This window comes from Triplophysa dalaica, chromosome 21, assembly GCF_015846415.1.
Source record: "Triplophysa dalaica isolate WHDGS20190420 chromosome 21, ASM1584641v1, whole genome shotgun sequence".
Classification (NCBI taxonomy): Eukaryota; Metazoa; Chordata; class Actinopteri; order Cypriniformes; family Nemacheilidae; genus Triplophysa; species Triplophysa dalaica.
Genome location: NC_079562.1, coordinates 18648512 through 18664716, shown reverse-complemented (window position 1 = coordinate 18664716; position 16205 = coordinate 18648512). Strand labels below are relative to the sequence as shown.

Sequence of the window (16205 nt, the reverse complement as noted above, 5' to 3'; positions counted from 1 at the left end):
TATATCTTTCAATTTTTCCCTAATCTGGATCTCTATTAATTGATTATCAACATTTTATGGACATTTATGCGTGTAATGTGGTCAAATTACTATTAGATCCAAACTATCATGTAATAAATGCTTGTACTGGCCGCTCCGTCGTTTTTTTTTTTTTAAGGACTGGTTGAGGGACCCCCCAAGAGCCTTCACACAATTCGAACACTGGTTATTAGGTCTGTTCTGGTAGTTCATGCTGTACACAGCGTCCCCCTACTGGACAAATAAAAACTAGGGCGTAAAATTGCCTGCTCCAGGTCTTGGCAGGCTTTTGACTAGAAGGGATACAGCTACCTCCCCTGGATATTTTCACTTCGATACCGAATACTTTTTTTTCTCGCTGAAACCAGTTGATTACATTTTTTATTGTAAGGTTAGGTTGGTGTAGGCGTTAGCTAATGTATTTTTTTTGTAATAATATGGAAAGATTTTGCACCACTTCCGACCGTAGCTATATCCCTCTAGCATCAAACGCTCTGCAACCTTTCCTTCTCATTATTTTGGCTAAAAGAATGTGGCCCTGCCCCTGTTTATTGCGTCACTGCGCTTTGTGTGCTTACGTCTGCAGCGCCTGCGCAGTGTATATGTTCGATGTACGGGGTTTGCGCTGCTCTGCTGCCGCAGCATAAGGATCGCCATGTCTAAAGAGGTAAAATGTACAATTTAAAAAGGCTGTTATTAAGATATTATTAATCGAGTGTTTTGTTCACTACATAAATAATGCTGAACTCCAAAAACGGAGGATTAAGTAATCGGAAAACATCGTTTTTTATAATAAGACGCGTGTGTCTTTGTTCGCTGCCGCTGCGCGCTACGTTGCCTGATCTGAAACCACCATTGCTTTTTACTTCAATGAATTTTTTTTTATATCAGTTGTGTTTTACTGTTATTTCATAAACAAGCAAAGTATTTTATTACATATATTAAATGTGTCCTGTGTGAGTGTTGTAGGCCTCGGGATTGCAGCGCCCCTGCATATAGATCGACGTTTTCATTCATTACTGCAACTCCAGGAAATGCCTTACCAAAATGAACCGTTGTTTTTGTGTTGGAACATGGTTCAGAGATGGTATTTGTAGTAAAAGGATGACTGCTAATGTATTCATGTCTTACTGAAGTATTACTATCATTCTTGATATTTTCAAGTTAAACTATGGTAATACGGATTTAATCAATTCTCAAGTCCAAACACGTGGTTGCTACAGTTGTGCTATAATAATAGTTCCTTGGTTAATACATTTTCTTCGTGAAGGAAGTTTGATTGTTTCTGTTTAGTGTGCACTCGCAGTATAATGATTATATGGTATGTGAAATTATAATTGAGCAATATTTTTGACTCTCCAGCATCAGACCCCTCGTGAGCCTGAGCAGCTCCGCAAGCTGTTTATTGGTGGTCTCAGTTTTGAGACAACAGATGAGAGCCTTCGGGCCCATTTTGAGCAATGGGGAACCCTTACAGACTGTGTGGTGAGTACATCTGCATGCATTGACTTGCTTAACCATTGACTTGCATCCAGCAGAAACCAATGTAATATTCACCTTTTTCAAAGGTGATGAGGGATCCTAACACCAAGAGGTCGAGAGGTTTCGGCTTTGTAACCTACAGTTCAGGAAATGAGGTCGATGCAGCGATGGATGCTCGCCCGCACAAAGTGGATGGGAGAGCAGTTGAACCCAAGAGGGCTGTATCTAGAGAAGTGGGTTATATTTGTGTTACTTGTCACTTGATAACGGCAGAGATGTTTTATTAAATACGCACATTAAATTACATGTTTTTTATTTTTTTTTAAACAAAGTTAAAATTGAGTGACTGGGACGCTTGCCATTTGATCCACCTAAAACCCCCCTTTATTATCACTGCATGATAAATTGTAAATAAACCGCACACAACTTGGCGATTGGTTGCGATTTATTCTCCGTGAAGTACAGTTAAACACTGTTGCATCGAAAAGCCAGAGTGCGCTCACGCTCAGAAACTCCAAATATGCCCTGCAGAAGAAGTACCATAACACAAGTAGTTTCTATCGCTGTTTTTCAAGCCTCCTCAGGTATTTTCAAGATGACCAAGTATATTTATAATATATATGAAAGTGAAAGTGACGTCTGCGCTCACTCCTTCTCCTGCTCTCCTGTGGCCGTGCCGCATGCTTTTCTGGGAGAATTGTCCAATAAGGGACTCAGAACATTTGTTCAAAACAGTATAACAATTTTTTTGAAGTATAATTTTATTTAGAATGTCCGTTGCTCACTGGCTTTGAAACATACAGACCAACCATGGGTTACAGAAGGGGTGGGATGTTGATCGGTACTGGTAGTGATGTTATCTGTGACACCAAAGATCTGATGCTTGTGTCAAAAAATGAAGCCATTTTCAGTGAAGCTTAGTATCGATGCTTGATTCCTTGATCAAAATCATGTGATCAATGATGTCCGAAGCTTCGTTTTACACACGCCCATGTGACTGCTTTGTACTTTGATTCAAAATCGGGACTAGAGCCACACCCTCACAGGTTGTTACGGCAACAGATTTACTATAGTCCTGTATAAGTGGATGTGTATTTTTTTTGTGCATGCACCTGCATTTTTTTTTACTTTCTCTATTCATGAGTTTGACTTGTTTACAAACAGGAAAAATGTCTGCATCCACCATACAAAATGTTATGTTAATTGTTTTAAGTTATTAGGAGTAGGGCCTATGTAAAACAGATTGTTGTCATGTACTGAGTATGCTGATTTATTAATTTATTAATCGAACTCTTACATGGACATTTCATTTAAAATCTCTTGAAGACAGCGGAGTTGATGGAACAAACCACTCCATTTCAACTCCCCTCCTTCTGCAATGCACCTATCTATCAGTGCCCTCGCCCCACAAAGACGTTATATGCGTGGGTGTCAGCGGCTTATTTAATGCTATTGATGATAAAGCAGAAGGAAAACAATAGCCTGCAGAATACAAACATTTCCCCTGCTACACAACAGCAATGATAACGAATTCTGATGCGTGTACTGTATGCAGTGTGAGGCTTAAAACATGTTTAAACATTCGCTCTGTAGTTTTGGTTTTATAGGCTATTTGTTTTGATTACATAAGGTTTAAATTGAGATTACAATAAATATTTTTGTTGTAAAAAAGTACATTTATTTGTTTAAAGTGTTTGCAAACCAAATCTTACTTTTGTTCATATAGCAGCACTTTTAAAATAAAAGTGCAAAATACACTACTTTTGAATTCATTATTGAATTTTATGCTTAACAATGCGATTCATAAAAAAAAATGTTATCATTGCCCAGCACTAATTTATAATGATCATGTTTTTTCGGGTGTTCCTTTATAAAATGTGTTTTATAAGCGACCCTAAACTTGCACTGCGATCAGATCAAGCAGCATCGCAGAGCTTCAAAACATAATTGCAGCGATTTGATAATAGCACTAGCCAGCTCAATTGGAGCACAATTTAGTGGTTGTCGTGATTTATTGTGCAGCCCTACCCATTATAGTTCCTATATTATTCAACAATGTTTTATGTAATATCTTTGCAGTTCACAAGCCTGATGTGGCCATGTTTCCATCTTGAGTTAATCTGAGTTCTTCTTTTGTTGCTTTGTTACCTTTGAAATCTTTTAGGACTCAAGCAGACCAGGCGCTCACTCCACTGTCAAAAAGATTTTTGTTGGTGGAATCAAAGAAGACACAGATGAGGAACACTTGCGCGAGTACTTTTGTCAGTTTGGTAAAATCGAGGAGGTGAATATCATGACTGAGAAAAACAGTGATAAGAGGAGAGGCTTTGCCTTTATCACGTTTGATGACCATGACTCTGTTGACAGGATTGTCAGTAAGTGACTCTGGTTTATATTTATGCTGCAGTAGCCTTTTATATTTAAACATAGTTAATAAACTTTCAAACCAATTTCTTCTTTATCTCTAACCCACAGTTCAGAAGTACCACACAGTGAATGGACACAACTGTGAAGTCAGGAAAGCTCTCTCCAGGGAGGAAATGAACAGGGTTTCAATGAATCCACGAGGTGAGACTCCCAAATAGCAGTTATATAGCAACTATACATGCTATAAGTATACGGCAATTTAACAATGCCAGCGTCATTTGAGTTCACTTTGCTGCGGAGCAGTATCATCTACAGTTGTGATGACTGCAAAATATCACTTTAGGTGGCCGAGGAGGAGGAGGAGGAGGAGGAGGAGGAGGAGGCGGCGGCGGCAGCAGTGGTGGTGGAAACTTTGGTGGGAGAGGAGGTGGATATGGAGGTACAGTTTTTTTAATTCTTATAAGGTTTATTCCTACATTAAGATTCATTAATGCATGTTGAGTCAAATAAAACCTAGTGTTCCTCCATTGTGGGCAACACCTGTATTAAATTTAGTTTTAAAACGCATTGTTTTACAAATAAAATGATGTATCGCCATGAAACTTGACATGGTTCATTAAGGCAGTATTCTGGCTTAAGTTTTAAGCCAGCACTCCCTTGTGGTTAAGATATAATGAAATTTATGAAAATGCTTATAACATGAGTTGGTAGGGCTGGGTATATCTTGACATTGATACTGTTACCGGAATGATACTTTGATACCTATTTTTTATGAAATGTAATGTACTTGCTTACCAAAGTAAAGTGTAATGTGTTTGAATTTTTCAATTTCGTGACATTTTAACAGACTCAGTAGCTCCTAATAGCCACACTGACTACACAGTGTCATTAGAAAACCTGCTTAGTCTATTTCCTTATCACACACATAATCACTAATGCAGATTTATGCAGTTTAATCATTTAGCTAAACCATGGGGCTTCCACCATTAGCAGACCATTAGGTAATATACTATAGGAAACTTTTTTCCTCGTCGAAGCAGGGACCAGGAGACGTTGGGATATCTTGCATACAGATTTTCTCTTTATTGAGGACTCGCTGTGCGTCGCTGTAGTCATCCAAGTCTAGACTCTGGTTCAGCACAGTAGAGTTTTATACCTTTCAAGGGGGCGTGATACATAGAGGTGGAGCATTTACACAAAGCATGCAAATGCAGTACAGCAGGTCTATTCAATTGGCAGCCTGCGGGCCAAACCTGGCCCTCAATGTAATTTGTTCCGGCCCTTCAAGCATAGTGTGAAAAAGACTCTCTACAATAAATTAGCTCAGTCGGGAACTGACCCTCCAGTTATGAAGTGACCCGCGTCTGTTCCATTAAGCATGAACTGCAGATGCACAGTTTGGCGCGAGAAAATTACATGCATAGTCAATGCAAAGACGCGCATAGAAGTATATTATTTGCATTAGTAAACTACGGTAAATGTCACGTTATAAAAATAACTTTAAAAAAATAGTAACTTTTTTTACTTGCATTCAAGTAGATTTGTTCCTACTGTATGTTTAAACGTATCTATTGCAGGATTTTTTATATAGTAAATATAGTACTATTGAATAGTGAAGGATGGAAAACACAGAATTCCGAAAAATTCAAACAGAGAAATCGGAATTTGGGAAAAAATTTAATGGATTTCTTATTGTTGTTATTATCCCTTATATTGCAACCCATATCCCTCCGGCCCCTTATTTGGGATGTTTTTCATGAAATGGCCCCCATGACAAACTAATTGAATAGCCCTGCAGTACAGGAATCAGCCGGTTACTGTAATTGTCCCAGCCACGGGACAGGAAGTGAAACACGGTGTACATAACTTTCTTAGTTTATATACTATTACATTGGAACCTAGATATAACATTTTATAAATTTGCAATACCATTAAACAACAATCAAAACCATTTTTTTAACAGCACCATTACTGAAATTAACAGCTTTATTCTTTATAATTTTTTAGCAGACAGACAGAATTATGTGTATTTTATACATTACATACTCGTGTACTGTGAATCAGTCTCATGCTGTGTTCCATGTCAACAACTTCAAACTGCATCTTAAAGGAACAGTTCATCCAAAAAAGAAAATTCTTTATTCAATTACTTACCCTCCAGTTGTTCCAAATCCGTAAACATTTCTTTGTTCTGATGAACACAAAAGAAGATATTTTGATGAATGTCAGAAAGCGAATTTCAAGCATTGTCATGTGGTTGTCCTTTGAAGTAAATTTGTAATTAACTTAATTAATGTCAGAGTACAAAAATTGCATAAATTAGCGCCATGTAATTTTTTTGTTTACTTTCATTTGTTTTCATTTTTATAAGTTCTGTGTTTCCCATTTTTCACTGTAGAACCTTTCTATAGTATTCTACAGTATATACTTATGCAATATTATATAAGCAATATTGCATTTAAACAAGAGTTCGACGGCACTTGTGTAAATTAATTCCAAAACAACATAGGAGTGTCTTTAAAACCCTCTGACTTTTAAAGGAACTGGGAAACTACTTTCTTCTGCCACAAATTACAGCCCGGCATTACAGTTAAACAAACTTCCGCTTCTAATTCCAAACCGTCACTTGTTTTAAATGGGTTTCTCCTCAGAAATAATGAGGCAGGACATGCGTATGAATGAAATAGAGAAACTTAGAAAAGGCAACTCACCCAAGGATCTGTAATTCTAGTTTTCCATTGGTTTTACCTTGCACTTAATTACTGTAGCAAGTTGACACAGCAAATTCTATTATCTTAAACATGTGATCGAAACCTTCGCATCCTGTTCTGTAATTTCTTTTTTAAACCATGATCGCAGAGCTCTGTTAATAAACTGCTAAGAGACACTACCAATACTGACAACGTTTAGTTTCACTTAAGTGTGGTTACAATTATCATGGTTTGTAGTGGCCATTTTCCAGTATTTTGTTATTCCATACATTCGGAATGTTGAGATTTAGATCTCAGTCATCGTACAGCAATAGTTTCGGTTCACCATGCAAACAATCTTTGCTTTGGAGAAAGACATGCCTATAAGTTTATTTACTATCTCAAAGCATTCATATTATGTGTTAACATAACATTGATTCTTCGAAGTTAAACTGTAATCGATGTAATATGATAATGAAAGAAAGTCTGAATGCATCATATGTACACCCACGTGCAGATTGCATTGCACACATCTATGTATACCAAACGAATTAATTGTGCAGTTTGTAATTTCATATCTTGTTTATTGTCTGTCAGTTTTACCAAAAATTTGATAGCTTCACAGAATTAAACATTCTGGAAAGATAAACTGCTTATTAGCTAGCTGTACATCTTTTGAGTGCAAGAACAGCATAGTCAGAGTTAGTTTTAGTGATACAAACAGTCAGTGAAGCGGTTCAACAGTAGAGCAACTTTGGAGATTAAGTTCTTGTGTTTATATCCTCATACAGTGCAGATGCAGACAAATCCACGAGCGTGTAGCACATCAAACTGCTTGGTTAATTCACACAGAACAGACAGATGATATATTAAAATAACAGGATTCTGTGTCCACGAGTCCGCATCTAGTTATTTGGACGGCCGCATTGTTTAATCTCGCATACAAACAACCACAATGACAAACGCACTTCACAGCAGCTCTGTCTAATGCAAATGACAAACTATATCGCAGCCATGCTACACTGGCCAATTTATTCTCAGCATTATTCTTTTCAAGTTACTAGTCTGGTCAGGCTACTAAAATTCTCTCTCACTTGTCGATACAAAACATTTTCTTGTCCCAGGTGTTAAAGTCGAGTCCTGCTATCCCTTTAACTGCAGTAGTAAATGTTAACTAACCATGATGATATCAGAAAATGATATTTGAAGTAAATAACTCGTGATCGTGTTCGTACTCTGTGGCCGCAGATTGTGTTATAAAAATCTGCATGAACTGGTTTGTAATTTGCAGATAAACTTGATGTACGGCTAGATGCTTACCTATGTGAGTGTAGAGTCTGAAGCTAGGTTTGTACATGAAGCGCTTTTGTGCACGGGGGAATAATGATGTCAGCGATACCACTTTTTTCTTTCCCAATCCAATTCCGATACCTGAATTCTGAGTATCGCCTTGATACCGAAACGACACTAGTACTGTTTTTTTCCCCTTATCAATGTACAATAACATATCTTTTATTGCTAGAAGTATTTTTACTATCAAGTACATTTTCAAAGACAGAACTAGTGATGTTTTGTGTATTGACAGATACCGGCACCAGCGGAGGTCAGAGTTTCCATGACTAATTATGCTATATTGGTTTGCTCCTCATATAAACCTATCGAATGACATAAAGAGCTGGGGCCTCATTTATCAACAGTGCGTACGCTCCGATGTGTGCGTAGTGAGTGCATAAGAAAAGTTTCACGCAAAGTGTGGGATTTACCAATTTGTACCAATACTTACAAATGTGCGTAAATACAAGCACACCTCTGAGCGAGCTTACGCATATAACCTAGTTTGGAACAGTGATACCACACAAAGAAAGTGCCACCGTGTGTTTCCTTTGTCCTTTATTTGCAAATACTCAACTGGTAAATTCATAGTTCAAGCTGGACATTTGTCTATTGGTATGAGAAGCTAAAAAAGACAGATGAATAATTTGGCAAACCTTTTAGTGAAAGCACAATATAAAACACGCGCTCAACAGAATAATATATGAAAAAATAAATAAAAGAAAAAACATTGAAAAGAACATAATGAGGTTTGCATATTAATCATCATTACATTTTTTTAAATTTCTTATTGCATTTCTATAACTACATCGCTTTACCTAATCAATAGCATTGCAATTTCACCTAAAAAATAACTCCAAATTCGGTTTCTGTTCTGAACATCTTAATTTTGCTAAATAAATCTATGAAAAATTATGATATTAACAATAAAAACCAAATTGAGCAAAACATGCGTTGCGCAAAGAATCCGTTTTCAAAGACCGCTGTGATCAGAGCACGGAGTACATTCCCGTGAATTATAAAGGAAGGTTTCATCACCATATATGGTTCATTGGGGGCGTTTCCGAATGCAAATGACCATGAATGTAAACGAGCATGGCGTTTAAGAACATGAGGGATTCATCAACAATGATTACTCACTGGTGTGCGTAAGAACCGTGTACGCACGTTTGATGAATACAGATTTTATTGTACTTGACACATTCCCAATTTCATTCTTAGGACAAAATATATAATCTTTTCTGAGCACTGTTGATAAATGACGCCCCATGAATAATGTGCATGAAAACATCCGATTCCACTCTGTGACGTACTGTTCATTTGTCGAACCCGTCTATCTGCACTTATCCGCAATTAATATCCTCAAGCTGTGTGGAAATGTTTGTGTGCTAGATGGACATGGACATGGAAGGTCAAGTATACTTATCTGCTTCACATACTCCTCATCTGAGATATTTTCATATATTTCCCTTTTAGCTCTTCTTGGGCTTGACCCTGTAATTGCTGCTTGCAGCTATATTATCTATGTACTTATTTATTGTTGTGTCATCCACAATGTGTACAAATATTTAATCAAAATATTTTCCGTCAAGGTGGATATGGTGGAGGAAGAGGAGGGTATGGTGGAGGTGATGGATATAATGGCTATGGAGGAAATGGTATATATGGTTTAATAAATATAGGCAGTTAATTGTATTAAAAAGCCAACAGTGTACCGATCAAAATGTTTTAAATTTCCCAGGTGGCTATGGTGGAGGCGGACCAGGTTATGGTGGTAACCGTGGTTATGGAGGTGGCGGCGGCAGTGGTGGCTATGGCAACCAGGGAGGTGGATATGGTGGTGGCGGAGGCAGTGGCGGCTATGACAACTACAACAATGGTGGTGGAGGAGGCAACTTCGGAGGTCAGTCTTTTCTTTTTTTCTTAAAGTGACAGAATGAGGAATTGAAACATTCTCATGTCCGTCATGTGTTTATATCCGCGTCTCTGGTGCAGTTTGCAATCAAACTGCGTTCTGTGCCTGAACAACAAACAAGAAATACATTTTTCTAAACTAACGTTAGAAAGGAAACAAAATGTATCCAATTTACCATTGAAAACAAAACTAAAATATTTTAATGGCTGCAACAGTTTAAACAGTTTCCATGGAATGCATTTAGGTCCACACAGTTAGCAATCAAACTATGCTAGCATCTGATCCACAAAAAAGTATTCCAAACATTTTTCTAAATTAACTTAAAACGGAAACTAAACTAAATATAATATTAGGGGTGCTCAAATCAGGATTTTTTGAGCCGATCACCGATCCTCAATCAATGAAAGCTGTATCGGCTGATACTGATCACCGATTACAGGAGCTATTTGAAGCTTTCTCTATACCAGAATAGAAAGTCTTATGAATTAACAAATGAATATTAGTAAGTAACATATTTGGTAACACTTTCCTTGAAGCATGTATGTATAATGCATTATAAAGAGTTATTTAAGGGTAAGATGCATTATTGTTATTCAAAATGTATGTTGTAATGCATTATATGTAGTTGTAAAGAATTATAACCAATTTAAAATGTGTAGTGTAACAATGAATTGCTTAGTGTTATAATGTATTGACTATAATAAAAATTATCTATAAGACATTACAATGCATTAAAATGTGCATTACAATGCTTTAAAACTACTTTTATAATGCATTGAACATACATGCTCCAAGGAAAGTGTTACCACATATTTTCATAAAACTTAGCAGCCTGTGACATAAGTCCCATGCGTGCACGGGCCGCGGGGAGTGATGGATGCATATGCACCTCGAGTCTCTGTTGACCACATTCGCGTTTACCAAAACTGACCAGGCATTTGAGAGTAAGCTAATGAATAGGAAACACACGTCCCTTCGCGATAGCCTACCTCCTGCCGCTCACAATCACGTTCAGTCCATTCACGATCACGTTCTGATGACACGAAATGATAAATAGGGGAATTACTAATCGCCTTTATTGTAGTCCGTCAAAATGACAGATTGCCTTCAGATTTTTTCGATCACTGCTAGAAAAAATGAATTTTCGGTTGACGCCATCACTCCAGCTGAGTGGTGCTCAAGTTGCTGAACTGCCCCCTCACTCTGCTCTAGGTAACTTTGAAAACTACTCGCACTCCTTTACGTGACTAACCCTCAAATATCTAAAGAGGTTGCTGGTGTAAAAATGTTTTGGGTGCTTCCCACATCGTGGAATTTGCATAGTACACACGTTTCAGATTGATAATGCATTGTCTATTTCACACACCTTGTAGAATCACCAGCGTAAAATAAATGTCTCGCCAATTTTGCGTCATCTGATCGGCTTTTCTGGGTCGGCCTTTTAGAGACCACCGATCATACTTCCCAAAGGGATTATCGACCAATTATGATTGGCGACCAATCAATCGGAGCACCTCTATATAATATGCCATTAAAAACTAAATGGATCTATTTTAATGTGAGGCGCGCCGCTTCCAGCTTGCGATGTTCTGTAGTTTATTAAAGGTTTATTAATTCTGAATATGTCGCGTGTCCATATTGCACCAAAATGCTTCACTCCACTCCCTTGGGTCCGCAGCAACACACCCGCCATGCGTGAAGTAGATTGGATGAACGATTCTCATCATAATAAAAAGACAGACAGACAGACACAGAGATTCCTACCTTAATTGGAGAGAAGAATATGTTCAGCCCCTCCCTCCGAATATTCAATGTTGATTACTACCGAAGCTCAAAAAATTGTGTTTTTACTTTAGAAAATCTTTACTTCACTGCATTATGAAGCATATAATATACTTTTTAATCGCCTACATTTCTTAAATGTTTTTTTACATTTGAATGCTTTATTACATTAAAATCTACCAGTATTTTGACTTTTTAAAAGTAGAAAGGTACTGGTTTTTTTTGTACTTGTAGTTTTTGAAATGTACTGGGGTAAAAATAGGACTTTATGTGCCTTATCTCTAGACTCATTTTTAGCACTGGTGTGACCCACTTTCTCAGTTGGTCTCACCAACTTACAATTTGGTCGCACCCTTTTTAATTGTAATCATAATGACCCTGAATAATGACTTCAGATGATGAATCGTTCTGTTAATTTGTCACTCTGTCTTTTGAAATAGTCTGCTATACATTTTAAAGATGCAGACCTTTTTTGTCCTGACCATATTTTCACTTTTTCAACAAGCCAACTTCACAGCTAATAATATTACAATGATGTACAGCAAGTTAATGTAGGAAACCTTTTCAAGAAATTGAACATAAAAAACATGTGAAACTTGGCTAATACAGCTCCTAATATAGATATTTTACTCAAGTCTACAGCATCTCACTGTGCTGCTAACGAAACAGCTAACTGCCTAACTGCAGTTACAAATGAAAATCTGTCTAATGCATGCAGTGTTTTTTTGTGAAGACACTCCACATAATTCTGAATTTGACTGAGGCGGCTGCCTCAAATGTTTATGCAGGAAAAACCCTGTGTATTGCACAGAATCCAGAAAATGAATTTGAGAAAAAATATAACTGTTTTCATAGGGCCCTACCATTGTTTTTCTTTCAGGCAACTTTGGAGGGGGAGGAGACTACAATGACTTTGGCAACTACAGTAACCAATCTTCCTCTAATTATGGCCCAATGAAGGGAGGAAACTATGGTGGTGGGGGTGGAAGAAGCGGTGGTGCCCCATATGGTGGTTAGTTGTTCATTTTACCATTTTCTCATGGTACAGTGCATTTTATACTTTGAATAATCTTGTTGAGATTATGGTTGAGAAGTGTTTTGGTAATGAATGCAGATAAGGACTCACTGCTGATATTAATATAAAACTTCTTTTTAGGTGGTTATGGAGGAGGCTCCGGTGGGGGTTATGGGGGAGGCTCAGGTGGTCGGAGATTTTAAATTTCAGGGTAAGAATTGCGCCACTTGTGTAAGCGGGTTGTGAGTTTTTACTCTGGCATAAACTTAAGATGCCCAACCGATGCTAATGTTAGTCCATTCATGATTTAGACTGTAAATTAGTAGAACCGTTGATTTTCAGTGCAGGGAATCCAGCAGCAAACCTTCAAACTTTTTAGCTAAGATCCAGTATTAAGACAAATGTTGGTTAAGTTGCGTCCTTAAACGTCTGTCTGGCTGCCTTCACACGCAGACTCATCCTCATTGTCCTAACCATACGGTCTTAGCTGACCTGAAGGTTTGCTTCTGCGCTTCTAATAATTCCACTCCAGATGAGCTCTTAATGAAGACAAAGCAAGGTTGCAAAGTGTAACTGAATTTATGTTCCATATTGTCCAACAGGCCACAGTACTTAGAGAAGAGCCAGAGAGACATGACAGGGAAAGGAGAGAAGCAAGCAGGTTTACACCTAGATCTGCCACGCCAAGAGAACATGTTCAGTCGGGGGGAAATCATGTGGGGTGGGCAGGGGTTATGGTTAAAAAAAGTGTCAAAAGTACTTTAGTCTTGAAGGATATTTTCTAGTTTGTAGTTTTTCCTCTTTTTGCCTGTGAAGTGCAAAGCATTCCAGTGAGGTTTTATTCAGGGTTTAATTTTTGTGTTGGCCTTTTTCTTCAACCAGTAGGTTGTCTTCTGCTTTTACATGTAAACAGTCACCAATCAAGATTAAATAAACCGCTCCAATCTTTTTTTATTTAATTGTATTCGTCAGTGTTTTAATTTGGGAAATCAAAATATTTAGTCAACTAGTCACACAAATAATTGGGTTTTCACAACGGTCCCGTCATATTCCATCTGTTAATATTCAGATCTGTCTTTGTTTGTAACTTAGCTAATTGAAAATCAATAGTTTCAGAAATGAATGCAACATTTAGTTCTAAACTTTCCAGTTGAATTTTAAATCAAGACAGTGCTTGTCTATAAAGTTAAATTGCACAATAATTTACTGGTTGGTCAAAGCAGTTCTTGCCTGTTTCTAGAAATATTGTATTTTGCAACTGCAGGGTAGCATGTTGTTCATCTTTTAGACATATTTAATGACCTCATGTTTTTATTAATGGAATCTGTGGAGGATTTTTAGCAACTCACAAATGCCAACCAAAGCCATTCTCTTACGTGAATGGTCAGATTATCTGATGAGGTACCAGAAGAAATTCTGGCCATTGGGAGGAGCCAGCTTAAAGGCTAGCCAAAGAGAAGAGACTGTTGAGAAGCGATCCGTCCAAGAAAGGCTAGCCGTTGGGATGAGCCAGCTGAGAGGCTAGCTTATTGGAAACGCCAGCTAAGGGAAAGTAGCAAGATCTTCCCTTGGAGCCAGAGCAGCAGGGGACAGCAGTCTTATTGAGAACAGATGATTGCTCTTGTAAGACTAGCGAGAAACAGCTACCAAAGTAAGGTATTTAACGTACCAGACTGGTAGGTAAGAGGCGAATTTTAGTCTTCTATTTCATGTGAATATTTTCATTGTGCTCATCAAAACTGGGTAACCGTTTTTAATATTTTGTTTCTTGGTTGTTTCCGTGGTTGTGGTGAACCATGACTTCTGAACTTGTCCGAGTGACAAATCTTTAATCCATTTAAACTACGATTCGTATCTAATGTTACATTGTAAAATTAAGACACAATGTCCCTGTGTCAGTGGTGCATGAGACACTTGCTGTGCTTGGCTGCATGGTTGTTATGCCTTTCAAAATGTGGTCTTAATTCTTGTTTTTTTTTTGCAGATATGTAATCTGGTGTTTATTTCTGTGAGGTGCTAAAAGTTCAAATCCAGCGGGTTGATGTCTTTGAAGGTAAGTAAATGTGATTTAATTTAAGCATTTTACAATATCAAAATATCTGGTTTTCATAATATTTATTCTTTTCCCACCAGCTTATCTAAAGCAAGCATCTACTCAAACGGCTGCTGCGTGAAGAGTTAACATTTCAATAATTCCTGTTTTATCTGAAATGGTAATCTTTAATCTAAATTTAAGTATGTCAAAGTGTTCATTTTAAAATTTGGTCCTGAATGCTAAAGTTTTGCACCATTTGTTTTAATTTTTTTACAAAATGTCGTTTTACCATTTTCAACATGGTTCTTTCTGTTTTGCAGATTTGCATAGAGCTGAACAATAGCTGCTGGGCAGCATTTGAAATACTTTTGCATTTTTTTTTTGAACATTTTCATGTTTTAAATATTTAAAAACTTTTATAAGCATTTAAATAAACGTTTGCAATACAGGACTGAAATGATTCATTTGGACTGATTGTAACAAGTTTTTTAAACACCTTTTTCCTTAAACAGTCATAGAAATCTTTGTGTAGAATATTAAAATGAATCACAGAACCACACAAGGTTAATAAAAGCTAAGGGTGAAAACGAGTACAAGAAAAGGACATTGTCTGGTAACAGGTGATTGCAATTCATATTCTTATTTAAATGGAGAGTACTTTTTTCATCCAATTAAATCGCATAAATCCAATGAAAAAGCTGAGATTTACCAACATTCTATGTAAAGTTCACATGAGTGACTGAATTAAGTAATTGTTATGTTATATATGAAGCTTGTGTAATACATAAAATTACCATGAGGATAAGTTGTATAAATAAGTTTGACTTGGCCTTAACCTGAGTGTAACTTTCAATCTTTGGCATTATGGTAGTCCCCAAAAGTAATATGTAACAGAAAATCATCTGAATTACAACATTACAGAACAATAACCACTATCAAGTCTAAAGTTTTTTATGCTGCTCAAAAAAACACTTCATTAACAATCTATCTAGGAAGAGCAGAATGACTCATAATTATTGTATAATTATTTACTTGTGCAGACATATAAAGAAATATAAAGTTCTAATTCATGAGTTGTTATTTGGTGTTTTGGATTCAGAAGTGCACCACAATATCTGGATGGGGTTAGTAAAATTTTTGTTTAACTTCGAGCTATATTTCACACAAAAAATGTTTACTCGCCCTCTTGTCATTTCACAACTTTATGGCATGAAAGAGAAGTGCTCAGTTGTCACTTTGCATCGCATTTCTTTTGATATTGTGATTTTGTAAAAACAATGTTTTTGAAATTCATTAAAATTAAATTCTTGCATCTGATTGTGGGGTAACATGCCTCCAATCATCATAACAAAGTAGAAAGTTCAAATACAAATTAGGACTGTCAATTTTAAATTAGAATATTTGTCGAATTTTACAAAAATAAGCAGTTTGAATTCAAAACCTTTGCGTTCAAATTTTAGGTGTGTAGGGAGACGTGCAAGACATGACGAAGTTAAAGCAGTTTGTTTCTTGGCCGATCCTGTCAAAAAGTGGGCATGTTGAGGCGGTAAAACAATCAGGCGCAAGGAA

At 37.0% G+C, this 16205-nt stretch overlaps 1 protein-coding gene across 3 annotated transcripts; it reads left to right on the top strand.

Moving 5' to 3' along the window:
- Window positions 1-530: 530 nt before the first annotated feature.
- Window positions 531-15087, top strand: hnrnpa1a (heterogeneous nuclear ribonucleoprotein A1a). 3 transcript variants are annotated; one of them, XR_008904983.1, is made up of 13 exons: window positions 531-685; window positions 1381-1503; window positions 1587-1733; window positions 3665-3875; window positions 3976-4068; window positions 4211-4306; window positions 9482-9547; window positions 9631-9792; window positions 12467-12598; window positions 12743-12812; window positions 14586-14654; window positions 14735-14814; window positions 14957-15087. XR_008904983.1 is itself a non-coding variant. In XM_056734627.1 (11 exons), exons 1-10 carry the CDS (start codon window positions 674-676, stop codon window positions 12802-12804), a joined length of 1104 nt encoding a protein of 367 aa, XP_056590605.1. In that variant the 5' UTR covers window positions 531-673; the 3' UTR covers window positions 12805-12812; window positions 13204-13560. The 3 variants fall into 3 exon arrangements, 2 of the variants coding, with proteins under 2 accessions (XP_056590605.1, XP_056590604.1); XM_056734627.1 differs by lacking the exons at window positions 14586-14654; window positions 14735-14814; window positions 14957-15087 and adding an exon at window positions 13204-13560; XM_056734626.1 differs by lacking the exons at window positions 14586-14654; window positions 14735-14814; window positions 14957-15087 and having other exon boundaries at window positions 12743-13560.
- The last annotated feature ends 1118 nt before the right edge of the window (window positions 15088-16205 follow it).

Coding starts and splice junctions, on each gene's coding strand:
- hnrnpa1a (XM_056734627.1), top strand. Junction 9,548..9,630: donor TAATGGCTATGGAGGAAATG/GTATATATGGTT, acceptor TAAATTTCCCAG/GTGGCTATGGTGGAGGCGGA. Junction 12,599..12,742: donor CGGTGGTGCCCCATATGGTG/GTTAGTTGTTCA, acceptor ACTTCTTTTTAG/GTGGTTATGGAGGAGGCTCC.